This window comes from Drosophila bipectinata, unplaced genomic scaffold, assembly GCF_030179905.1.
Source record: "Drosophila bipectinata strain 14024-0381.07 unplaced genomic scaffold, DbipHiC1v2 scaffold_77, whole genome shotgun sequence".
Taxonomy (NCBI): domain Eukaryota; kingdom Metazoa; phylum Arthropoda; class Insecta; order Diptera; family Drosophilidae; genus Drosophila; species Drosophila bipectinata.
Genome location: NW_027223002.1, coordinates 40269 through 66000, shown reverse-complemented (window position 1 = coordinate 66000; position 25732 = coordinate 40269). Strand labels below are relative to the sequence as shown.

Here is a 25732-nt window from a genome sequence, read left to right as displayed (position 1 = left end):
AATCAGCTTATATTATCTCATCCCCAACACCAACCATCATTCATTTATATGAATGAACCAAATCATCCCCAACAACATATCATATCACAAATGCAACATCAACAACAACACCAGCAGCAGCAGCTGCAACAACAGCAGCAGCAGCAGCAGCAGCTGCGTCAACGACAGCAGCAGCAACAAAATGATGCAACACAAAATGATACTAATCCAAATGACAAGATTAATATTAAAAATAACAATAACAATACTAATATTAATAGCAATAAAAGAGATAGCATAAAAAGCATATTTTCACCAAACTCTTCAGTTTCCGATTCGGAAACAAATGAATATGATAATAATAATATTAAGAAGAAGCAAAAACAAAAACAAAAATCAGTTCATAATACAGAAACCAATGATATGGCTGCCCAATTAATGGACATATGGGCTAATCCCACGTGTCGCAAGCTACATTCGTACGATTTTAGCTAATGAAAATCAATTTTTTGGGGGGTTTTTTAAAGATTTACCGTAAACTTTTGTTATGTGTTTAGAGTGAATTGAGAGTACTTTCAGAGGGTATAAGGTTTAATTTCACTGGAGTCACAGTTTTGAAAATAATTAATAAAATTGTGACGTGTCGCACGCTACACAAAGTGGAAGTTAGTTTCAAAATTTTTATTTCAAACGCAATTTTTAGCGAATTATCCAAAATAAACCCTATGAAAATTAATATCCTAAAGAAAGTTAAGAATATTAGAAAACAAAAACCGATCGTTTGGTTTTAATAATGTTTACAGATTTTTAGCAAAGCCGTAAACTCATTGTGTCGCACGCTACGTGTCGCACGCTACACTTTTTCCAATGGCATTAACATAAGACAAAAATCTTTTTATTTAAACAAAACATTTTAAATTATATTCATAAATGTGCTTAACAATTATTTTAATTATTATATTATGTATTTATTAAGAATTTTTATTTACAATAAATAAAAATTGTTAATGTTTATAAATTAATTTTCTTAATTTTGGAGACTGCCGTAAACGCCATTAACAATGCATTCTCCTCATATGATGCAAAATAATAATTGCTTTTTATTCCCGGTATGCTCGATACGTGATCCCATCTCTCCAGCAGCGAACTTGTAGTATTTCGAATGTAAGTGTTACTTACATACAAAATGTAAATGCTAGGTATATTTTTCCTGGCCAATTTAAAAAATTCATAGGCATTGTTTAAAATGAGATTCTTACATTAGACCATTTGCCAAACTTTTCTCTTTAAAATAGCCCCAATTCCGTCAACAGCGCCTTTTCCGTGAGAGGTTGCAAAGAAATTCCATTCAAGGTGGGAAAAATTAAATTCTTTCCGGAAATGTATTATTATGCTCTCATTTATGTTTTTAATCTGCAAATCTGATGCTCTTCTTAACAGTACGTTAATAAGCAGGCAAAGTGTGATAAAAAAAAAAAAACGGTTTTTGGATAGAATTGAAAAAGTGTCGCACGCTACAAGCATAAATGTGCCAAAAAAAATATATTCATGTAAATACATAATTTTAATTTTTTATGTTTTTAAAAGCACAATATAATTATGATTTAAAAATTAAGTTAAATCAAAAAAAAAAAAATTTTACACTAGCTATATAAAAAAAACGTTATTTTCGTGTCGCACGCTACAGCGCTAGGGCACTACTTTCAAATTAAAATTAAAATTTCTATAAAAGAAAAATAATATTTTTTTTTTCACTAAAATTAAAGAACATAAGTTAAGTAATAAGACTACTATTCCTCCAATTCATTGTGTTAACATTAATGTCAAATTCCGAAATTTGAAAAATGTCAACTTTTGTCATAAAAGTGCACACAAAGTGGTTGGGTTGGGTTTGATAAAAATTTGTGCATTTATAATGACCAAAATTTCTTTTTTGCTTTAAATTCTTAAAATTCAATATCTAATTGAATGTTCCATATAAAAAAAAACTACAAAATGTGAAATTTAAAAATTGGTCGCTGGTGGACTGTTTCTGGGATTTGCCCATATTGGATGTAGATCAATTGGGTGGCTTGCTCGATGAGCTGCACCAATTGAGAACTGAAAATACAATATTGAAAAGCCAATTAAATGAAAATGATAATAATGATAATATCAATAATGATAATATACATAAATCAATTATAACATCCAACATGCCCATTATTAGGAAACGTATACATAATAAATCAAATGATTCAGATGAGGACTTTCCTCAGTTAATAAAAAAATCAAAAATAAAAACGCCATCGCCGCCACCGCCATCGTCATCGTCGTTGTCGCCGTTGGGTCGTCATCGACAGCAACAGCGACAGCAGCACCAGCAGCAGCATCATCATCGTCATCAATCAATCACCAATAATTATTACCGTGATTTGGTGATGGATGTTGTTGAGGATGATGATGATGATGACGTTGCCGATGATGATTTAAATATAAATGATAGCTCCTGCAGTAATAATGCACTCGGCGTTGGCATTGGCGACGATGACAACAATGATAAAACTGATGCTGATGTTGATGATGATGGGGGAATTGATTTGGCAATGGGCCCATCAACATCAACAGCAGCAGCAGCAGCAGCAGCAGCAGCATCATCCAAATCTGCTAAATCTAAACAAAATAAAAAGAATAATAATAAAAAATCTAAAAATAATACTAATCTCAACACTAACATTAATAATAATAATATTAAGAATAAGAAAAATAATTCATCTACAACAACAACAATACCTGCCATAGCTGCTAAAACAGTAAAAACAGCAACAACTCCAACAACAGCAACAGCTGCTGTAAATATAAATAGGAAAAATATTAAACCACCAATAATAGTAAGCTATAATCAAAATTTAAAAATTCTCAATACACAAATAGCAAACAAATTGAAACATAACAATTTCCTACTAAATATGATTAATAAAAATATCATAAATATACAAACAAATACATTTAACGATTCTGATTTAATAATTAATATGTTAAAAACTAATAATATTAAACATTTCACATTTACCCCAAAACATCTCAAACCCTATAATCTGATAATTACAAAATTACCATCTAACATCTATAATGCAGATGACATAACGATGGCTTTAAAACAAAAAATTAACAATATAAATATTACCAAATTGGTTGAATATAAGAATAATTTATGGCAACTTCAAGTGGCCAAAACAATTGATATCCAGCAAATTGTAAATATCAATTGTTTGCTCAATTGCCGCATCAGCATTGAACAATTTAAACCAAATCCCAAAGATATACTACAATGCCATAAATGCCAACGTTTTACACATGTGGCCGCCAATTGCAACATAGCATACAGATGTGTTAAATGTGCCGATAAGCATCTACCTGGCGAATGTAAAATTCAATTAAATTTAAATTCTAATGATAACAACAATGCTGAGCAAATGCAATTGACCAAACAATTGATAGTCTGTATCAATTGCAAAGGTAATCATACGGCCAATGCCAGAATTTGCCCAATAAGGCAACAACTAATCATGAAAAGGCAAAAAGCTAAAGAATTAAAAGAGGCTAAAAATATAAATAATAGCAAAATAAATCGTACCATTAAACATTATGCAAATATACAATCTAATATATCGTTTGCATCATTATTTAAACAGCAACAACAGCAATCATCATCATCACTGTTGAGGTCGGGGCGAGGTTGGTGCACGATTCTTTAAGCAAACATCGATTTGGTTGTTCTTTCCTTTATTCAAATCAAATGCTGGGCGCGCGAGCTAAAAAACTTCGTCGTTTTCCCTCGCCTCGTTAGCTTCACCTAGCGATCGCAAACGCCTCGTTCTTACGCCATTTTTTCATCTATCGATAAGCTTCCGTCTAGCATTTTTCAGAACTTATTCTAAACATTATTCAACACTAATATTAACGATTTAAACTTAAGTCTATGACGGCGGTAACATTCCCTCCCCCGTAATTGATCCCGATCCGTGGTCAGTTACCATTCTCCAAGCCGACGTCCAGAACTGCTACCATTGTTGCTGGTCTTTCTATAGCGCCATGCTGCGTCTTGATTGTCACCCGCCGAACTTGTCCATCGTTGGCCATCAATGCGTCAGTCACGCGTCCTTTTAGCCACAGGTTCCTGGGAAGAAGCTCATCCACGACTACGACGATGCTCCCGATGGTGATTGGAGGCACCTTCTCAAACCATTTGGTGCGCCTGGTTAATACGGGTGCATACTCCTTAACCCATCGTTGCCAAAAGCGGTCCCCGAAGCGCTGAGTCTCGTTCCATCTACGCTTCAGATTCATTCCCTCTTTCGGCAGCGGCTTGTATCCGTTCGCTGATCCTAGCAGCAGGTGGTTTGGAGTTAGGGCGGCGTCATCCTCTGAATCCAAACTTACAAACGTGAGAGGTCGCGAGTTGATGATAAATTGCGCCTCCATCAGTGCGTTTCTCAACCCCTCGTCGTTGAAAGAGTAACTTGGGCAAATGTTCTTCAAGATTCCTTTCGTTGTCCTGACGAGTCTCTCCCATGCTCCACCCATGTGCGGTGCTCCTGGTGGGTTGAATCGCCACTTTATGCCGTCGAACTTAATAGTGATCTTATCGTGCTCGATCTTTTTCAGCTCCTCGCGCACGGCTTTTTCCGTGGCTCTGAAATTCGTACCGTTGTCTGAGAATATTTCCCTCGGTGTCCCTCGAAGGGCCATAAAATTGGCTAGGCACATGATACATGAACTAGTATCTAGACTGTAGGCGATCTCAAAATGCACCGCGCGCAACGTAAGACAGGTGAACAGAGCTACCCATCTCTTCTCTTTGCGCCGGCCGACGTTCACCAACAACGGGCCAAAATAGTCGACGCCTGTATAGGTGAACGGCCTCTCGAAGCTTCCAACTCTTGCCCTCGGGATCGGTGCCATCTGGGGTGGTCTGGGGACCGCTAGTATGATGGCGTCCTCAGCTATGTCAACCGCGTTCAATCTGCCTCTAGTTCGTAGTACTCCATCGTTGCCCAGGTACGCGTTCAATCCGGCCAATCTGCTTCCCTTGAGGAGCGCCGGTCCCGCGGATAACGTTTTCATTTCTGCGGCGAAGGCGATGGCTTGAGATTGTTTATATAGCAGCATCTTTGCCTTACTAACATGAGCCGTTGTCGTGGTTGTTGGCATATCTTGTCCGGCACATTTCGCCCGCAGCCGATCGATGAACAGGATTACTAGCTCCACTGCTCTGTATAACCGCCGCCAATTTGAGAAATCGTGCGCGTTAAACATAACCACTGATTTCGTATGCGTCGTCATCACATGTTTCCGGATCTCCGAGGTATCGATGATGCTCTCCTGCTTCTTGGATATTGGCCAGTTGCTCGCATCGGTCTTGAGGAACTCCGGGCCCGTTATCCACGTCTCTTGTTGGGTTTGCCCGGTGACCTTGGTAGCTCCATCTGCTACGTTCAGCTTTGAAGGAATCCACCGCCATTGCTCGACCAGTGTTGTTCCAGAATTCCAGTCGACCAGAATTTCGGCGACTCTGTGCATCACAAACTGATGAAAGTTGCGGGGGTCCATTGTTAGCCACTGCAGCACTGTCTTCGAGTCCGACCAGTATGTGGCGTTGTCAATTCGGAGGTTGCGTGTGCTCAGCACCTTTTGGGCTAAGCGTGCTCCCATAACTGCTGCCTGCAGCTCCATCCGCGGAATCGAAAGTGGTTTTAAAGGTGCCACCTTAGATTTCGCTATCACCAAAGATACGACGACTCTGTCATCCGTTGCCACGCGCAAGTAGCAGACTGCAGAATATGCTTGCTCGCTGGCGTCGACGAATGTATGGAGTCCAATTTGACATGGCTCCGATGTGGCTGTGGAAAAGCATCTAGGGACCTCGAAACTCCTTATGTCTTGCAAAATGGTTTTCCATTGGCGCCATTCTTCTAGAATTCTCTCAGGTAGCTCCTGATCCCATTCAATTTTTTGCCGCCATATGGACTGGAGGAGTATTTTTAGTCCGATCGTTTGGCATGATAAGAATCCCAATGGATCGAAGATCGACATCAAAACTTGTAATACTTCTCGCTTGGTAGGGACTGCGTTTTCCGCCAGCACATCACGCTTCAGCCTTGAAAATCTGCAGATAAATTTGAACATATCATTATGTGGGTCCCAGAACATGCCAAGTATCTTTTCTGTTGCACAAAAATCCACCGGCTTTTGGGTTTCAGCGTTGCCATTATCCTGCAAGCTTTTGAGTACTTCTTCCGAATTCGACGACCAGTTACGGATCTCAAATCCGCCTCTGCGATGTACTTCTATGACTTGTCTGGTGAATGGCCTCCTGCTCGTTCCTCATGCTATCGATGAAGTCGTCAACGTAGTGCGCCCTTTGGATGGCGTTTAAGGCCAATGGGAACTCTTCTTTGTGGGTTTCCGCGTTCTTATCTCGAACAAAGTGCGCTATAAACGGCGCGCAGCTTATCCCAAAAGTCATAGCTCGCATGACGTAGGTGTCTACTTTGTCGCTGCCTTTGTCATACCACAAAAATCGCTGCGCCTGCATATCCTCCTCGCGAATGTTGATCCTGTGAAACATTTCCGCAATATCACCGCAAATCGCTATTTTGTTGACCCGAAAGGCTAGCAAGACGTCTATGAGTGGGTTCAGGCAATCTGGTCCCCTGAGTAGGTAGTCATTTAGCGCGTATCCGTGTGCCTTTGCGGCTGCATCCCATACAAGCCTTATCTTTTTCGGCTTGTTTGGATTCAGCGCTATGAATATCGGCAGATACCATGTACGGCTGTTCTCCCGGCTGGTTTCTTCCTCGGATAGCTTAACCGCGTATCCTTTGTCTAGGAGATTCCTGATTTGGACGTCAATCTTTTCGTACAGATCTGGTTCTTGAGAGACCTTTTTCCTCATGCAGGTAAGCCGCTTCAGAGCGTTACTCCGGCTCTCAGGGAGTTTGTCGATACCGCCGCGCCACGGAAGTCCAACTTCATATTTTCCGGACTTCTTTTGGCAGGTGCTTTCCAAAATTTTCACTGCCAGCTCATCTTCAGCTGAGTATAGCTTTCGTGGTATGAGCGCGTCCAGGTTGAAATGTTCCTTGATGTCATCATGGAGTTCTTGCCAGTCGCAGTCGCAGTGGTGCATGAAAATGGATCGTTGTGGGTTCGCCGATCCTTGGATGCTCCATCCTAGCATGCACTTCGATGCTATCGGCTCGTTCCATTTTCCTTCGCGGATCTTGCGCGGAACTGCTAGCTTCCAGTTGTTGGTTCCGATTAGCAAAGTCGGCTGGGGAGAGTAGGACCGTAGCGGCAAGTCTTTCAAATGCTGGAATCTGTCGCATAGCTCCTTCATGTTGACTGTCTGTCTCGGTAGTGCTAGGTTCTGAACGGTCTGGACGTTGTTCAACCAGTAAACCTTATCGCAGTTCATTTCCGAGATTTGGACGGATGCCTTTACGGATCCACTCTCGAGTCGAGTCGTCTCTGCGGTCCACTGCAAACACATTGGCGCTGCCTGGCCTTGTATTCCCAATCTTTGGAATACGGATGCATCTGCTAAGGTCACGGATGAACCTTCATCTAGAAAGGCGTAGATCTCAGTCTGCCTGCTGCCGTAATGCAGCTTGACTGGAATGATGCGAAAGAACTGACTTCCGTGATTGTCGTCTCGATGCGTACTCACGTGACTCTGTGGTCTGTCTTGACCGATTGTGTTGGAAACATATTCTGTATGAAGCAACTCATGGTGTCTCCTTGTACAGCCATTAATTCCGCAGTTCCCGGTTCGGCATCTGTTCCGGTGTACCTTGAGGCAGCAGAAACAGGCTTTACCCGCTCTGATTACCTGCCACCTGTGCTCCGCGTCAAGGTTCGAGAATACCTGACATTGTGCTGGGTTGTGACTCGGGTCGCCGCAAGCTTCGCACCTCTGTTGAACTTGCTGCTGAGCTGCTTCCGTATGGATCGCGTTCGATCGTGTTTGTCCTCGTGCTGGTCCAGGCTCATCTGCCAGTCCCTTGTCCGGGCGGCGACTGTTGTGTGAATTAACTGCGCCCGTTTTGTAAAACGATGGCGCCACCACTAATGACGCTGCCTCTGCGATTTTATACAGCCAATCACTGAATGCCTTAACTGCGGCCACTCTATCGTCGCGGGGTTGCATTGCCCAGTTTAGCTTGTGTTGGTTAGGAAGCTTATCTACCAGCTCCTTGACCAACATTGGATTGTTGAGATGCGCCTTCAGATCGCACGCCTCCATAGTGGCACAGACGTTTCGCACTGCCAGCGCGTACTCTATTAACGCCTCCAATCTGTCTTTGGGTGATGCCAGTCTTCGCACCTTTTCCACCATTCTTTCTAGGATGTGCTCTGGTCTGCCGAAGAACATCTTCAAAGTGCTGATGACTTCTGGGACTAGGTTAGGAAGTAGGAGTTTATCTCTAACCAAGTCACGAGCTTTCCCTTTAAGCGACTTTTGCAGACGTAGCATGTTTTCCACATTCGTATATCCCGCTGCTGTCGTACTGTGTTCAAATGTGCTGATAAATAACGGCCAGTCCTCAGGATCCCCGCTGAATGTTGGAAGGTCCTTGGGTATAGCTTGCCGGGCCGCTATTTGAGTACTTGTAGGTGAATCTGTGGCTCGAAACATCCCAGCTACCGCTACGTCAGCGGGGTTCATCTGCATGAGAATTTTGTATTTTTCTTCTATGAACTTTGCCTCAGACTTTCTTTTCTCCTCGAGCATATCTAACAAGAGTTGGTTCTTGTTCGTGTCCGGATTTCCTTCCCGAACATTCATGTTCTCTCCGTTGCCGGCAGCATCGATTAACGTATCGACGGCTAGCGCTTTGCTGTGCGGTTCTGGGGTATCCATTGCGTCTTCACGTGTTTGAGACTGTACTGGTGATCTTTGCATACCGCTGAACGGTGCTATGTGGCTGCAACCCGCAAGACAGTAATCGCAACTCCAATCCTTGCTCTCAATGTCGTCCTCTACGCCGGCACACTCGAAATGGTACCACCTTCCGCAAACGTCGCACTGTACCCAATTTTCTGACGCCGTTTCGTTTTTATTCTCGCAAATTCTGCACACTTCAACGTTCATGCTTCGCGTCGTCCGGCGTGCTTGCAATATGGCGTCTGCTTTTCTTCTTCTTGGCTGCGTGCTTACTCGACCTAGCCTGTGGCTGCTAGGGACGCGACGCCTTACCTCTGCCTTTATCCGCAAGAGTTCTGGTTCTCCCCAAGAATAGCGTGCTCAACTCGACCTAGCCTTGGCTGCTAGGGACGCGACGCCTTCGTTACTTCCAAAATTTGTCGCCACCTGTCGGTCTAGCTGTTGTCTGCTAGCGACGCGACGCTGTTTTTCTGCCTTAATCCGCAGGTAACGAAGTTTTGGAGGAAGTTTTTTAGAAATGTTGAGGTCGGGGCGAGGTTGGTGCACGATTCTTTAAGCAAACATCGATTTGGTTGTTCTTTCCTTTATTCAAATCAAATGCTGGGCGCGCGAGCTAAAAAACTTCGTCGTTTTCCCTCGCCTCGTTAACTTCACCTAGCGATCGCAAACGCCTCGTTCTTACGCCATTTTTTCATCTATCGATAAGCTTCCGTCTAGCATTTTTCAGAACTTATTCTAAACATTATTCAACACTAATATTAACGATTTAAACTTAAGTCTATGACGGCGGTAACAATCACCATCATCAATAATACCATTAACAATAACAAAACCTAACAAAAATAATATTAATATTAATCAACAACAACAACAACATAATAATATAAATAATATAAATAATAATCAACAACAACAACAACATAATAATATAAATAATAATAATACAATTGCAGTTAATTTCAAACGTATCAATGATGATATTCGTGAATTATACGGCAAAGACTTAAACTCGTGCATCACATTGATGCGCAATTTAACAATTAAATACAATAATAAACAATTAACGACAAATGACAAAGGACAATTATTACTTGAATTTATATATAATATGTCAATATGAAATTAAAAATCATGGCCCTTAATGTTAACGGTATTTACACAATTCGTAAACGTACCGAATTTGTAAATTTCTTAGCCAAACATAATCCACATGTAATTGCAATAGCCGAACATCATTTAAATCCCAATATCATAATCAATTCAAAAACCCATAATATAATATATCAAACAACAAATGCCATACGACCAAATTTAAATAATAACAATAACAATAACAATAACAATATAAATAAAAATAAATATAAATCAACAGTTGCCATTTGTATAAGGAAAAATATAAATTATGAAATAATAAATATTAAACCACTAAAACATTTAGAAGTTTTAGCTATAAAAATCAAATATAAACAAAACAATAACCATAATCAAAAGAATAATAATCAAAATAATAATCAAAATATAATAATAGCTAGCATTTATAATAGGCCAAGAGATCCAATTGATATTAATGATTTTAATACACTTATGGATACACTAAGGCAAATACCAAATACCGATAATATCATCATTGGCGGTGATATAAATTCTAAACATCCCAGCTGGAATCTACCCGATAGAGATCCCATGCATATCAACACCAACGGTCGAACCTTATATAAATGGATTCTAGATAATCCAGATCTTATAATTGTTCCGTCCGATCGGCCAACAAGGCATACAATCAGGCAAAGGATGAGCTCATCCATTGATCTATTTATAACAACCTTAACGACCAAAATCGATATTAATACAATTAATAACGGATGCAAGACAATCGATGAATCCCCATCGGATCATCTCGCCATCCAAATTCAATTACAACTTAATAATCATAATTTAATCGCAAACAATAATAATAACAACAATAATAATAATAAAGTAATATATCAATATAATAAAATTAATACAATTAAATATAATAAATTAATCCTTCATAATATCAATAAATTAAATATTAATAATATAAATAATAGAAATATAAATAATAATGAAATTGATCAACATATTAATAATATAACTAACGCTATACAAATGGCAACTGAAACGGACAAAGTAATACCTAAATTAAAAATTAAATTAAATCAATATAAACCAAATAAATATATTAAACCTAATCCGAAATTGGAAAATTTAATAAATAAACGCAATCTAATGAGACGATACGTCTATCGACATAAAAACCTAATTGACGAACATCGAATACAATTGATTAAGCGTATAATCAAAGATCTCAATACACAAATTGAAAATATAATACAAAAGCAAAACGATAAGATAATATTCAATAAATTAGATAAATTAAAAATTAACAATTTAAGCCACAAGGCAATTCAAAATCTAAATCCTAACATTAATCGTGCCTCATTACCATCAAATATGACACTAACTAATGAACAAGCCAATAATATTGATATACCATTTAATAATAATACAAATAATAATATTACAAATAATAATAATATAAATAATAATAATATAAATAATAATAATATAAATAATAATAATATAAATAAATTAATATTAACTAATGAATTTGACAAAATTAATGCATTAGCATGGCATTTTGAACAAATACATAAACAAAATGATAATATACAACCAAATAATAATAATAATAATAATAATAACAATAATAATAATATAAATTATAATCAATTTTTAAATAATATAAATAATAATTATAATAATCTAATACAGATGAATAATATAAATATTATAAATTTCGATAGCAATCGTACGGCTGATGGTAAATGGCGTAATGCCGATCCCAATGATTTTGGATTTACCACAGCCGATGAGCTGTTATCAATATTAAAAATGAAAAATAATAAAAAAAACAATGGGTCCGGATCGTACCAGTAATTTCCTGCTAAAAAATCTCAATATATTTGTATTAAATTATATAACAAAAATTTTCAATCACTGTACAAACAATTCATATTTTCCAACCAGTTGGAAAAATATAAAAATCATACCCATTCTCAAGCCCAGAACGAATCCGACCCAATTAAAGAGTTACCGTCCCATTGCCATACTATCAGCATTGGCAATGCTATACGAGGCAATAATATTAAAACGCATTAATCAACATATCGACAATAATAATATATTAAAAAACAATCAATATGGTTTCCGTAAATTCACTAGCACCAATCATGCACTCTTAGCGGCCAATAATTTCATATACGACGGCATATATAACCGCAAGGCGTCCATCGCATGCGGTCTGGACTTTGAAAAGGCTTTCGATACAGTCTGGATCAAGGGTATCCTATATAAATTAAGTATAGGTTACAATTTTGATCCATCATTGGTCAGTCTCATATGCTGTTACCTCACCGATCGGACATTCTTCGTATCCTCTACGGATACGAATGAATGTTCGATCGTGAGGCATGTGACAGCCGGGGTGCCGCAGGGTTCTCTATTAGCCCCAACTCTATTCAATTTATATCTAGCCGATATACCCGAATATACCAATACCCGTACCACTCAGCTATTACAGCTATTATATGCCGATGACATACTTATACTATGCTCAAATGCCTCAATGGCACATGCACAAAACGCAATAAACTCACATCTAGATCAATTATCATATTATTTTCAATTATGGAAACTTAAAATCAATCCTAACAAATGTAATAGCATAATCCTCAAAGGTCCTTATATAAAACACATTTACAAAAATGCCAAACATTTTATACCAAAAATTTATATTAATCATAACGTATTATTGGAGAATAGAACCCAAATTAGATATTTAGGCATCACCTATGACACTCAGCTCAATTTTAATGAGCATATTAATCATCTACTAAATACCGTCAAAGGTAAAATTAAAGAATTAAAAATCATCTTCCAATTGCTAAAATCTACAGATTATAAAAATAAAATTACAATAATGGCATACAAAAAATTACTACAACCCCTATTATTATATGGCCATCCAGCTTGGATGAGCATTGCCTCGAAACAAATGGAAAAGATCAGACGTCTTGAACGTAAAATTATTCGTACAATTATAACAAAATACAATAATAATGATAATGACAATAATAATAATGACAACAATGAACCAAAACATAAAAAGATAAGCAATATAAAATTATATCACCGTACCAAAATCAAACCAATCGATATTAAAGCAATTAATATATTGGAAAAATATATAACAACTAACAATATACCACAATATCCCATACCTTATAATTACCCATTACAATTACTAACCCCCAATCATTATAATCATCTCAAAAACATACATAAAATCATATATGATGCTAACGATAAACTCATATTCTACAATCGTAAAAATAACTCTATTGACCCAAATCAAGGTCTAGTCTATGTTGCCAAACTATAAAATGAAATACTCTATATCCATTACTATACTATATCCTAAAAACTATACTCTATACTCTCTACTCTCTACTATAGAAATACTCTATACTATATATGTAACAAGTAAAAATATTAATAATTATTAATAATTATTATTGCGTGGTACGTATTTTTTTTTTCAACAATGCACTAGTTTTGGTTTAGCACATTACAACTGTTATAAAAAAAAAAGCTTGTCTGTCGCTTTTAATAAATTGTATTTCAGTGTCTTTTCGCTTATATTGGCGATAATATAAGCGAAGTGAAGTTTTCCCGGAGCTCGGACAAAGCACGTCCGCTCAGTTCGGTAGTTCGATCCTGAAATTGGAGGCAGAAAATATTTGGAAATTATATGGACATGCATGCAAGTAGGGCAAGGGCATGTGGGGCATATGATGGTACAGTAGAGCTTCGATAAGTGGACTGTATATGTTAAATTTTATCGGTTATATATTTCCTGGAATTGAAGGCAGAAAATATATGGACATGCATGCAGGTACGGATATATGTAAGGGCATGTGGGCATATGTTGGCACAGTAGAGCTTTGATAAGTGGACTGTATAATTGGGGGAACAGAAAAGTTATGTGGTGTAAAAAATGACACTGATTGAGGAAGGTAAAAACAAATATTACGACAGCGGCGGACTGTTCGGTGAATTTGGAAATTCCGGAACAAATTCACACCGGTGGCCAATATTAATTATGCCTTCTTTTTGTCACCACACAATTTCACTGTTCACTTGCGAATTTTTCGCGGATTAATTGCACCAAAAAAATATGTATGTGCGTATGTATGTATGCGGATGCACATATGCCTCGACAGTTGGCAAGCGAATGGATAACGGAGAGGCCGAAAACGGCGAGGAATATGGGCAGCACACAAAACGGAGACGGATAGAAAAATTTGCCGAATTTTAAGATTATTATAAATTATTAGAAAATCTCAACCTGCCGTTGTGTCGGAAAACTCGGACTTGGAGTTGACACGGAGGGAAAAACAATCTTGCAGCAGTGTGAACGAAATTTAATGTTCGGATCACTGCTGAAGACCGGCAGAGAGATGGGGACGGAAAAATGTACTTATCTTTTGGCGGAACAATGCCGAGAACTGCTGGCAGAAGAAAATCCAGTAATTATCCGGCTCGAAGGACCAAAATGTGTAGGGGGCGTGGTTCCGCAAAAAGATTCCAGAAAAAATTAGAATGTTGAAATAAGAAGTCGGGGGCGTCTTTCGGATGGTATAACGCGGTCAGCTTTATTCGGCTGCTTACATGAGATTGACTTAAAAACTAGTACAAAAAGAGACGATCGACGACAACCAACGAGCGAGAGAGAGGGCACAGAGGGGCGAGTGTGGATGCGCTCTTCAGCGCGGGTGCGCTCTTTAGCGCGGGTGCGCTCTTCAGCGCGGATGCGCTCTTCAGCTGAGCGGCACGACGGCCCCTCACCTAAACAATATTGTCAAATGAAATTCATTAGTCCCAAGAACAAATTGTAGTTTATTTTTTGCGTTTTAATATGGTAACTAAAAGTTAAGTAAGAAAAGTTTATTGGTTATATGAACACATTCAGAATATAAATTACTAGCCTCAACGTATACCTTCGAGCTACCAGTGGAAAATATACAATCCATTTTTGAGACGAAAATTTAGAATTTGTAAGATATGCAGAATGGGAAATAGATAAGATTTATTCAAATATTAAACATTTTAATTTATATTATTTTAGAAAAAGAATATTTTTTAGTACGAAAACAGTTTCTTAATGTCAAATGAAAGTTCATATTTTATCCAGGAAAGGGTCATTTTAAAAGCTATATTTAAGTATGAATACTTCATAAAAATATAATTACGTTTTGCATAGCTGGTAGTTGAAAGTTCAATTTAAGACTTTCAGTAGTAAATGAACAAAAAATACAACAATTTTATATTTTTAGATATTAAAATATTTAAGATATTAACATAAACGTGCACTTTCGGGTACCCAAAAAAAAGTATCGCATCTATATACGGCAACTGAGAAAGGTTTATCTCAAATTTTGAATATTTAAGATTCAAACGCAATTAAAACAAACATTAATTTTATTATCATAAGAACAAAATAATGAAAAACAATTACACCCTTTGAAAAAACATTTGTAACACAAATGAACTGTGCCAAACACATAGTCAAACTGCTCTCCTCCTCGATTCTCATCCGAACAAGGGACTTTGGATGCGGGCTATTTTTTGCATAAAAAAAGTTTATTTTTGTGAATAAAAATTTAAAGAATGTCTGATTCAGCAGTAGCTACATCCGCAGCTCCTGTGGCAGCTCCACCGGCGCCGGCTGAGAAGAAAGTAGCAGCCAAAAAGGCAACTTGATCTGCTGCCACAAAAGCGAAGAAGACCGCAGCACCACCATCGCATCCGCCAACTCAACAAATGGTAGACGCTTCAATTAAGAATTTGAAGGAGTGTGGGGGCTCCTCGCTTCTAGCAATCAAGAAGTACATCACTGCCACATACAAGTGCGATGCTCAGAAACTGGCTCCTTTCATCAAGAAGTACCTGAAGTCTGCTGTGGCCAATGGTAAGCTGATCCAGACGAAGGGAAAGGGTGCTTCTGGTTCCTTTAAATTATCGGCTTCAGCCAAAAAGGAGCCCAAGCCGAAGCCTTCTTCTGTTGAGAAAAAAACTAAAAGCAAGAAGGTATCGACCAAGAAGACCGGAGCCACCACTAAGAAGGCCGCGGGAGCTGCCGACAAGAAGCCGAAAACTAAAAAAGCCGTGGCTACCAAGAAGACAGCTGAAAAGAAGAAAACCGAGAAGGCCAAGGCAAAGGACGCTAAGAAGTCTGGTACCGTTAAGGCTAAAACAGTAGCAACAAAAGTGAAGCCATCATCGGCGAAACCAAAGGCAGCTAAAGCCCCAAAGGCTAAACCAGCTGCATCCGCTAAGCCCAAGAAGACGGTAAAGAAAGCACCAGCTCCTACTACCACAAAGAAGCCAAAAGCTAAGACCACGGCAGCGAAAAAATAAATTGTGATAATGTGCATTATATTTGTACAGTTTCGCAATCGCAATTTTAGATTTCGATATCTAAAATTACATTAAACAAGCCCTTTTCAGGGCTACAATACATTTTTTAAAGAGAAAAAATATCAATTTTGCTTAGCTTGACATTTTAGAAGAGTATCTTAATCCTAATTGGATTCAAAATAGCAATCGTAATTTTGAAAATTGTATTAATATAAGAATATAATATATTATATAAATGCTAATACAGTATAAATATAAATTCCATCCATCCTAATTGGATTTAAAATAGCGATCGCGAATTGGCTATTTATTATCAGAATATAATATAGTATATTAATACTAAAACAACATAAATTAAATTTCAGTTTCTTACAAAAACGATTTCAAACAATTAATTTATTTACTTTTATTGAAAAATGGGTGTCTTTGATGAAATAATGTTGTGGCCCTGAAAAGGGCCTTTTTTCGATCATTCTGCCCATCAAGCGAGAAATCTACTTGGAGCTTGTATACTTGGTGACAGCCTTGGTTCCTTCACTGACGGCGTGCTTGGCCAACTCTCCAGGCAGGAGAGGGCGAACAGCCGTTTGGATTTCCCGACTGGTGATGGTCGAGCGCTTGTTGTAATGCGCCAGACGCGATGCCTCAGCAGCAATACGCTCAAAGATATCGTTCACGAAGCTGTTCATTATACTCATAGCTTTAGACGAAATTCCAGTGTCTGGGTGGACCTGCTTCAGAACCTTGTAGATGTAGATGGCAGAGCTTTCCTTCCTCTTGCGCTTCTTCTTCTTATCGTTCTTGGTTATATTTTTCTGAGCTTTGCCAGCCTTCTTGGCTGCCTTTCCACTGGTTTTCGGCGGCATTATTACTTCAAAATTCACTTCACTTCCACTTATACCAAAGTTTTAATTTTAATTTTAATTTTTATTGTCACAGATTTGTTACAGAGTTTCTTACTTATACTCTATGAGGTTAATTCTAAGGTTGACAAGTTCTTAGGATTATTATGATTAGGTTTACAAGTGTTTATTGCCCTGCGCTTGTTGCTTATCCGGGTTTTAAAGATTATAGTTTGTGTAATGTTTTTATTTTTAATATCATGTTGATGTTCAGTTGACTAGTGTTTATTATGAAGTAGATTGCGAGGGAAAAAAGAAAAACCTGGTGGCAGTTTAGATTCAGTTTTTATGTCTTACAGCTAGGGGGAGTATTTACATTAATGTGGGGGAGGGGGCTATTTACAGGGGAATAGGGTTATTGGCATGTGTTGTATATAAGGTGCCTTGGATCATCCATCACCAAATCACGATAGTAATTTTTGGCGATTGATTGATGTCGATGTTGGTGACGATCCAATGCCGACGACGATTGTTGCAACAACGGTGGCGGTGACGATGGCGTTTTTATTTTTGATTTTTTTATTAACTGAGGAAAGTCCTCATCTGAATCATTTGATTTATTATGTATACGTTTCCTAATAATGGGCATGTTGGATGTTATAATTGATTTATGTATATTATCATTATTGATATTATCATTATTATCATTTTCATTTAATTGGCTTTTCAATATTGTATTTTCAGTTCTCAATTGGTGCAGCTCATCGAGCAAGCCACCCAATTGATCTACATCCAATATGTCCATTAATTGGGCAGCCATATCATTGGTTTCTGTATTATGAACTGATTTTTGTTTTTGTTTTTGCTTCTTCTTAATATTATTATTATCATATTCATTTGTTTCCGAATCGGAAACTGAAGAGTTTGGTGAAAATATGCTTTTTATGCTATCTCTTTTATTGCTATTAATATTAGTATTGTTATTGTTATTATACCCTTGCAGAGGGTATTATAATTTTGTCCAAAAGTGTGCAACGCAGTGAAGGAGACATCTCCGACCCTATAAAGTATATATATTCTTGATCAGGATCACCTCCTGAGTTGATATGAGCATGTCCGTCTGTCCGTCTGTCCGTCTGTCCGTCTGTCTGTTTCTACGCAAACTAGTCTCTCAGTTTTGAAGCTATCGTCTTGAAACTTTGCACACACCCTTCTTTCCTTTGCACGCAGTATATAAGTCGGAACGGCCCGGATCGGCCGACTATATCCTATAGCTGCCATATAACTGATTGATTGGAAATGGTATAACTTTGGTGTTTTTAGAGTTAGAGAGTTCAAATTTGACACGAGAGCTATCTTTGGCAAACTATTACGACGTGCCAAATTTCATAAGGATCGGCCGACTATATCCTATAGCTGCCATATAACTGAACGATCGGAAATGACCCAACTTTCGTGTTTTTGAAGATAGAAAGCTGAAACTTAATACAGATTATATTTTTGGCCAGTTGATCCAACCTACCAAATTTCATTAGGATCGGCCGACTATATTCTATAGCTGCCATATAACTGAACGATCGGAAATGACCCAACTTTTGTGTTTTTGAAGATAGAAGTTTGGGACATTTTTAGGTTTGGTTTTTGTATTATAATAAATTGGGTTATATTCCCAATTATCCCATCATATTCTCATAAGGATCGGCCAACTATATCCGATGTTTGCGATATATATCCGGTTTTAACTGCAAGGGTATATCAACTTCGGCTCCGCCCGAAGTTTGCTTCTCTTTCTTGTTTTCTCTCATTTCATTTCTTTCTTGTATATATATATATATTTCTTATATTTCTTAAATTCTTCATAGAAAACTTTTTAAATTATATCACATCATGAGTAAAAATCATGCAAATAATAAAAATAATAAAAAAGGCAATCAGCCAAAAAATAAGAAACAACTACCCTTATCATTGACACCAGCGTCGGTATTGTCTGCTAAACTTCAACATTATAAGGCAACAGACTTCCATGCCGTTGCTGACGTCAACGATAATGATGATGATAATAATAAAAATAATAGCAACAAAAATAATAATAAAAATACTAATACTAATACAAAAAATACAAAAAATAATAATAATAAAATTAAACCAACAACTATTGACAACGATAAAGATAATAATAATGATAGAAAATTTAAAATCTCATCAAATATAAATAATGATGATAATAATTATATCACTGATACCACCGCCACTACCACCAATAATAATGACACTGACATTGGCAACACTACCACCATCGCCATTGACGCCGTCATTGCCAATGACAATGCCACTCCTCCTACTATTACCACCATTACCACCCCTACTTCAATCTCAACCACTGCCATCAGCAACTTTGCTGCTATCAATGTTGTGGCTACTACTACCACCACTACTGATGTGGGCAACATTGATACTTCCGCCATATATGCTGCAACAACAATAAACACTGCTGCGGCCAATAACAATAACAATAATAATAACAACAATAATAATAACGACAACACTAGCATCGATAATAATAATGCTAATACTGTCATCATAACCGATATTTCTTATCCGAATATAATCAATATCGATGATATAATTGAGAAAAATTCAATTATCAATAATATTACTACTACTACTTCTGCCACTACTTTTACCACTTTTTTCACTTCCACTATTACAAACAATACCAACACCACCACTAATTTTACAAACACAAATATTAACAATAATAATAATTATGTTAATCCATCAACATCAACACCATTATTATTACAACAACAAACACCAATTGATATTGTAAATAATCCAATTCAATATCAATATCTCATAATACAACAACATGATGAACAACAAAATCAACAAAATCAATTATTTTTATTGACCACAACATCTGCATCATCAAATATACCAACATCAGAATTAATAACAACATCATCAACAATAATGGCAACGACGACGACAACGGCTACGACAACGACAACGACAACGACGTCATCGGCAATGACAACGTTAATGGCACCACCATCCATGCCATTATCACGTTCACAGCCACCGTCAACGTCACCGTCACAGTCGCCGTCACCGTCATTGTCAATATCGACATCACCATCATTGGAACAATTATTAACATTGTCACCATCACCGCCGCCACAGCAATGGCAGCAACAATATATACAATATAAAAAACAGCAACTAGATCAACAGCAACAACAACATCGACAACAATGGTGTTATTATCAACAAAATCAACAAGAACAGCCACAATTGTTGCAACAGCAACAACAGCAGCAACAACAACAAATTTGGTGGCAACATCATCAAAATCAACAGCAACAGCAACAGCAACCGCTGCCGCTGTCGATGCCGATGCCACCACCACCCCCGCCACCACCACCATTGGCACCATTAACAACAGCAACAGCAACAATAACAAATCAACAACAACAAGCTAATCAGCTTATATTATCTCATCCCCAACACCAACCATCATTCATTTATATGAATGAACCAAATCATCCCCAACAACATATCATATCACAAATGCAACATCAACAACAACACCAGCAGCAGCAGCTGCAACAACAGCAGCAGCAGCAGCAGCATCATCATCAACGACAGCAGCAGCAGCAGCAGCAGCTGCGTCAACGACAGCAGCAGCAACAACAACAACAACAACTGCAAAATCATACAACACAAAATGATACTAATCCAAATGACAAGATTAATATTAAAAATAACAATAACAATACTAATATTAATAGCAATAAAAGAGATAGCATAAAAAGCATATTTTCACCAAACTCTTCAGTTTCCGATTCGGAAACAAATGAATATGATAATAATAATATTAAGAAGAAGCAAAAACAAAAACAAAAATCAGTTCATAATACAGAAACCAATGATATGGCTGCCCAATTAATGGACATATTGGATGTAGATCAATTGGGTGGCTTGCTCGATGAGCTGCACCAATTGAGAACTGAAAATACAATATTGAAAAGCCAATTAAATGAAAATGATAATAATGATAATATCAATAATGATAATATACATAAATCAATTATAACATCCAACATGCCCATTATTAGGAAACGTATACATAATAAATCAAATGATTCAGATGAGGACTTTCCTCAGTTAATAAAAAAATCAAAAATAAAAACGCCATCGTCACCGCCACCGTTGTTGCAACAATCGTCGTCGGCATTGGATCGTCACCAACATCGACATCAATCAATCGCCAAAAATTACTATCGTGATTTGGTGATGGATGATCCAAGGCACCTTATATACAACACATGCCAATAACCCTATTCCCCTGTAAATAGCCCCCTCCCCCACATTAATGTAAATACTCCCCCTAGCTGTAAGACATAAAAACTGAATCTAAACTGCCACCAGGTTTTTCTTTTTTCCCTCGCAATCTACTTCATAATAAACACTAGTCAACTGAACATCAACATGATATTAAAAATAAAAACATTACACAAACTATAATCTTTAAAACTCGGATAAGCAACAAGCGCAGGGCAATAAACACTTGTAAACCTAATCATAATAATCCTAAGAACTTGTCAACCTTAGAATTAACCTCATAGAGTATAAGTAAGAAACTCTGTAACAAATCTGTGACAATAAAAATTAAAATTAAAATTAAAACTTTGGTATAAGTGGAAGTGAAGTGAATTTTGAAGTAATAATGCCGCCGAAAACCAGTGGAAAGGCAGCCAAGAAGGCTGGCAAAGCTCAGAAAAATATAACCAAGAACGATAAGAAGAAGAAGCGCAAGAGGAAGGAAAGCTCTGCCATCTACATCTACAAGGTTCTGAAGCAGGTCCACCCAGACACTGGAATTTCGTCTAAAGCTATGAGTATAATGAACAGCTTCGTGAACGATATCTTTGAGCGTATTGCTGCTGAGGCATCGCGTCTGGCGCATTACAACAAGCGCTCGACCATCACCAGTCGGGAAATCCAAACGGCTGTTCGCCCTCTCCTGCCTGGAGAGTTGGCCAAGCACGCCGTCAGTGAAGGAACCAAGGCTGTCACCAAGTATACAAGCTCCAAGTAGATTTCTCGCTTGATGGGCAGAATGATCGAAAAAAGGCCACAACATTATTTCATCAAAGACACCCATTTTTCAATAAAAGTAAATAAATTAATTGTTTGAAATCGTTTTTGTAAGAAACTGAAATTTAATTTATGTTGTTTTAGTATTAATATACTATATTATATTCTGATAATAAATAGCCAATTCGCGATCGCTATTTTAAATCCAATTAGGATGGATGGAATTTATATTTATACTGTATTAGCATTTATATAATATATTATATTCTTATATTAATACAATTTTCAAAATTACGATTGCTATTTTGAATCCAATTAGGATTAAGATACTCTTCTAAAATGTCAAGCTAAGCAAAATTGATATTTTTTCTCTTTAAAAAATGTATTGTAGCCCTGAAAAGGGCTTGTTTAATGTAATTTTAGATATCGAAATCTAAAATTGCGATTGCGAAACTGTACAAATATAATGCACATTATCACAATTTATTTTTTCGCTGCCGTGGTCTTAGCTTTTGGCTTCTTTGTGGTAGTAGGAGCTGGTGCTTTCTTTACCGTCTTCTTGGGCTTAGCGGATGCAGCTGGTTTAGCCTTTGGGGCTTTAGCTGCCTTTGGTTTCGCCGATGATGGCTTCACTTTTGTTGCTACTGTTTTAGCCTTAACGGTACCAGACTTCTTAGCGTCCTTTGCCTTGGCCTTCTCGGTTTTCTTCTTTTCAGCTGTCTTCTTGGTAGCCACGGCTTTTTTAGTTTTCGGCTTCTTGTCGGCAGCTCCCGCGGCCTTCTTAGTGGTGGCTCCGGTCTTCTTGGTCGATACCTTCTTGCTTTTAGTTTTTTTCTCAACAGAAGAAGGCTTCGGCTTGGGCTCCTTTTTGGCTGAAGCCGATAATTTAAAGGAACCAGAAGCACCCTTTCCCTTCGTCTGGATCAGCTTACCATTGGCCACAGCAGACTTCAGGTACTTCTTGATGAAAGGAGCCAGTTTCTGAGCATCGCACTTGTATGTGGCAGTGATGTACTTCTTGATTGCTAGAAGCGGGGAGCCCCCACACTCCTTCAAATTCTTAATTGAAGCGTCTACCATTTGTTGAGTTGGCGGATGCGATGGTGGTGCTGCGGTCTTCTTCGCTTTTGTGGCAGCAGATCAAGTTGCCTTTTTGGCTGCTACTTTCTTCTCAGCCGGCGCCGGTGGAGCTGCCACAGGAGACGCGGATGTAGCTACTGCTGAATCAGACATTCTTTAAATTTTTATTCACAAAAATAAACTTTTTTTATGCAAAAAATAGCCCGCATCCAAAGTCCCTTGTTCGGATGAGAATCGAGGAGGAGAGCAGTTTGACTATGTGTTTGGCACAGTTCATTTGTGTTACAAATGTTTTTTCAAAGGGTGTAATTGTTTTTCATTATTTTGTTCTTATGATAATAAAATTAATGTTTGTTTTAATTGCGTTTGAATCTTAAATATTCAAAATTTGAGATAAACCTTTCTCAGTTGCCGTATATAGATGCGATACTTTTTTTTGGGTACCCGAAAGTGCACGTTTATGTTAATATCTTAAATATTTTAATATCTAACAAGAAAGAGAAGCTAACTTCGGGCGGAGCCGAAGTTGATATACCCTTGCAGTTAAAACCGGATATATATCGCAAACATCGGATATAGTTGGCCGATCCTTATGAGAATATGATGGGATAATTGGGAATATAACCCAATTTATTATAATACAAAAACCAAACCTAAAAATGTCCCAAACTTCTATCTTCAAAAACACAAAAGTTGGGTCATTTCCGATCGTTCAGTTATATGGCAGCTATAGAATATAGTCGGCCGATCCTAATGAAATTTGGTAGGTTGGATCAACTGGCCAAAAATATAATCTGTATTAAGTTTCAGCTTTCTATCTTCAAAAACACGAAAGTTGGGTCTTTTCCGATCGTTCAGTTATATGGCAGCTATAGGATATAGTCGGCCGATCCTTATGAAATTTGGCACGTCGTAATAGTTTGCCAAAGATAGCTCTCGTGTCAAATTTGAACTCTCTAACTCTAAAAACACCAAAGTTATACCATTTCCGATCAATCAGTTATATGGCAGCTATAGGATATAGTCGGCCGATCCGGGCCGTTCCGACTTATATACTGCGTGCAAAGGAAAGAAGGGTGTGTGCAAAGTTTCAAGACGATAGCTTTAAAACTGAGAGACTAGTTCGCGTAGAAACAGACAGACGGACAGACAGACGGACAGACGGACAGACGGACATGCTCATATCAACTCAGGAGGTGATCCTGATCAAGAATATATATACTTTATAGGGTCGGAGATGTCTCCTTCACTGCGTTGCACACTTTTGACCAAAATTATAATACCCTCTGCAAGGGTATAAAAATATAAAATTGTTGTATTTTTTGTTCATTTACTACTGAAAGTCTTAAATTGAACTTTCAACTACCAGCTATGCAAAACGTAATTATATTTTTATGAAGTATTCATACTTAAATATAGCTTTTAAAATGACCCTTTCCTGGATAAAATATGAACTTTCATTTGACATTAAGAAACTGTTTTCGTACTAAAAATATTCTTTTTCTAAAATAATATAAATTAAAATGTTTAATATTTGAATAAATCTTATCTATTTCCCATTCTGCATATCTTACAAATTCTAAATTAATTTTCGTCTCAAAAATGGATTGTATATTTTCCACTGGTAGCTCGAAGGTATACGTTGAGGCTAGTAATTTATATTCTGAATGTGTTCATATAACCAATAAACTTTTCTTACTTAACTTTTAGTTACCATATTAAAACGCAAAAAATAAACTACAATTTGTTCTTGGGACTAATGAATTTCATTTGACAATATTGTTTAGGTGAGGGGCCGTCGTGCCGCTCAGCTGAAGAGCGCATCCGCGCTGAAGAGCGCACCCGCGCTAAAGAGCGCACCCGCGCTGAAGAGCGCATCCACACTCGCCCCTCTGTGCCCTCTCTCTCGCTCGTTGGTTGTCGTCGATCGTCTCTTTTTGTACTAGTTTTTAAGTCAATCTCATGTAAGCAGCCGAATAAAGCTGACCGCGTTATACCATCCGAAAGACGCCCCCGACTTCTTATTTCAACATTCTAATTTTTTCTGGAATCTTTTTGCGGAACCACGCCCCCTACACATTTTGGTCCTTCGAGCCGGATAATTACTGGATTTTCTTCTGCCAGCAGTTCTCGGCATTGTTCCGCCAAAAGATAAGTACATTTTTCCGTCCCCATCTCTCTGCCGGTCTTCAGCAGTGATCCGAACATTAAATTTCGTTCACACTGCTGCAAGATTGTTTTTCCCTCCGTGTCAACTCCAAGTCCGAGTTTTCCGACACAACGGCAGGTTGAGATTTTC

At 37.7% G+C, this 25732-nt stretch overlaps 6 protein-coding genes and 2 pseudogenes across 6 annotated transcripts; 4 read left to right on the top strand and 4 right to left on the bottom strand.

Moving 5' to 3' along the window:
• Positions 1 to 90: 90 nt before the first annotated feature.
• On the top strand, positions 91 to 474 carry LOC138927734 (putative uncharacterized protein DDB_G0282129). The gene has a single exon (XM_070282877.1). The coding sequence runs from the start codon at positions 91 to 93 to the stop codon at positions 472 to 474; it is 384 nt and encodes a 127-aa protein (XP_070138978.1).
• Positions 475 to 3987: 3513 nt separating this feature from the next.
• Positions 3988 to 5694, bottom strand: LOC122321128 (uncharacterized). The gene has a single exon (XM_043210554.2). It carries the CDS (start codon positions 5692 to 5694, stop codon positions 3988 to 3990), a length of 1707 nt encoding a protein of 568 aa, XP_043066489.2.
• Positions 5695 to 6283: 589 nt separating this feature from the next.
• LOC122321129 (uncharacterized) lies at positions 6284 to 9115 on the bottom strand. The gene has a single exon (XM_043210555.1). The coding sequence runs from the start codon at positions 9113 to 9115 to the stop codon at positions 6284 to 6286; it is 2832 nt and encodes a 943-aa protein (XP_043066490.1).
• A 6546-nt stretch (positions 9116 to 15661) lies between these two features.
• Positions 15662 to 16498, top strand: LOC122321220 (histone H1-like; annotated as a pseudogene).
• A 407-nt stretch (positions 16499 to 16905) lies between these two features.
• On the bottom strand, positions 16906 to 17277 carry LOC122321230 (histone H2B-like). The gene has a single exon (XM_043210803.2). The coding sequence runs from the start codon at positions 17275 to 17277 to the stop codon at positions 16906 to 16908; it is 372 nt and encodes a 123-aa protein (XP_043066738.1).
• Positions 17278 to 19519: 2242 nt separating this feature from the next.
• On the top strand, positions 19520 to 21591 carry LOC138927732 (myb-like protein Q). Its single transcript, XM_070282876.1, has 3 exons — positions 19520 to 19563; positions 20201 to 20414; positions 20473 to 21591. The coding sequence occupies exons 1-3, from the start codon at positions 19520 to 19522 to the stop codon at positions 21589 to 21591; spliced, it is 1377 nt and encodes a 458-aa protein (XP_070138977.1).
• Positions 21592 to 21982: 391 nt separating this feature from the next.
• On the top strand, positions 21983 to 22354 carry LOC122321223 (histone H2B-like). Its single transcript, XM_043210796.2, has one exon. The coding sequence runs from the start codon at positions 21983 to 21985 to the stop codon at positions 22352 to 22354; it is 372 nt and encodes a 123-aa protein (XP_043066731.1).
• Positions 22355 to 22749: 395 nt separating this feature from the next.
• On the bottom strand, positions 22750 to 23609 carry LOC122321219 (histone H1-like; annotated as a pseudogene).
• Between the last annotated feature and the right edge of the window lie 2123 nt (positions 23610 to 25732).

Coding starts and splice junctions, on each gene's coding strand:
- LOC122321223 (XM_043210796.2), top strand. CDS start 21,983: ATGCCGCCGAAAACCAGTGGAAAGGCAGCCAAGAAGGCTGGCAAAGCT.
- LOC138927732 (XM_070282876.1), top strand. CDS start 19,520: ATGACACTGACATTGGCAACACTACCACCATCGCCATTGACGCC. Junction 19,564..20,200: donor CCACCATCGCCATTGACGCC/GTCATTGCCAAT, acceptor TACCAACATCAG/AATTAATAACAACATCATCA. Junction 20,415..20,472: donor TTGGAACAATTATTAACATT/GTCACCATCACC, acceptor TATAAAAAACAG/CAACTAGATCAACAGCAACA.
- LOC138927734 (XM_070282877.1), top strand. CDS start 91: ATGCAACATCAACAACAACACCAGCAGCAGCAGCTGCAACAACAGCAG.
- LOC122321129 (XM_043210555.1), bottom strand. CDS start 9,115: ATGAACGTTGAAGTGTGCAGAATTTGCGAGAATAAAAACGAAACGGCG.
- LOC122321128 (XM_043210554.2), bottom strand. CDS start 5,694: ATGGAGCTGCAGGCAGCAGTTATGGGAGCACGCTTAGCCCAAAAGGTG.
- LOC122321230 (XM_043210803.2), bottom strand. CDS start 17,277: ATGCCGCCGAAAACCAGTGGAAAGGCAGCCAAGAAGGCTGGCAAAGCT.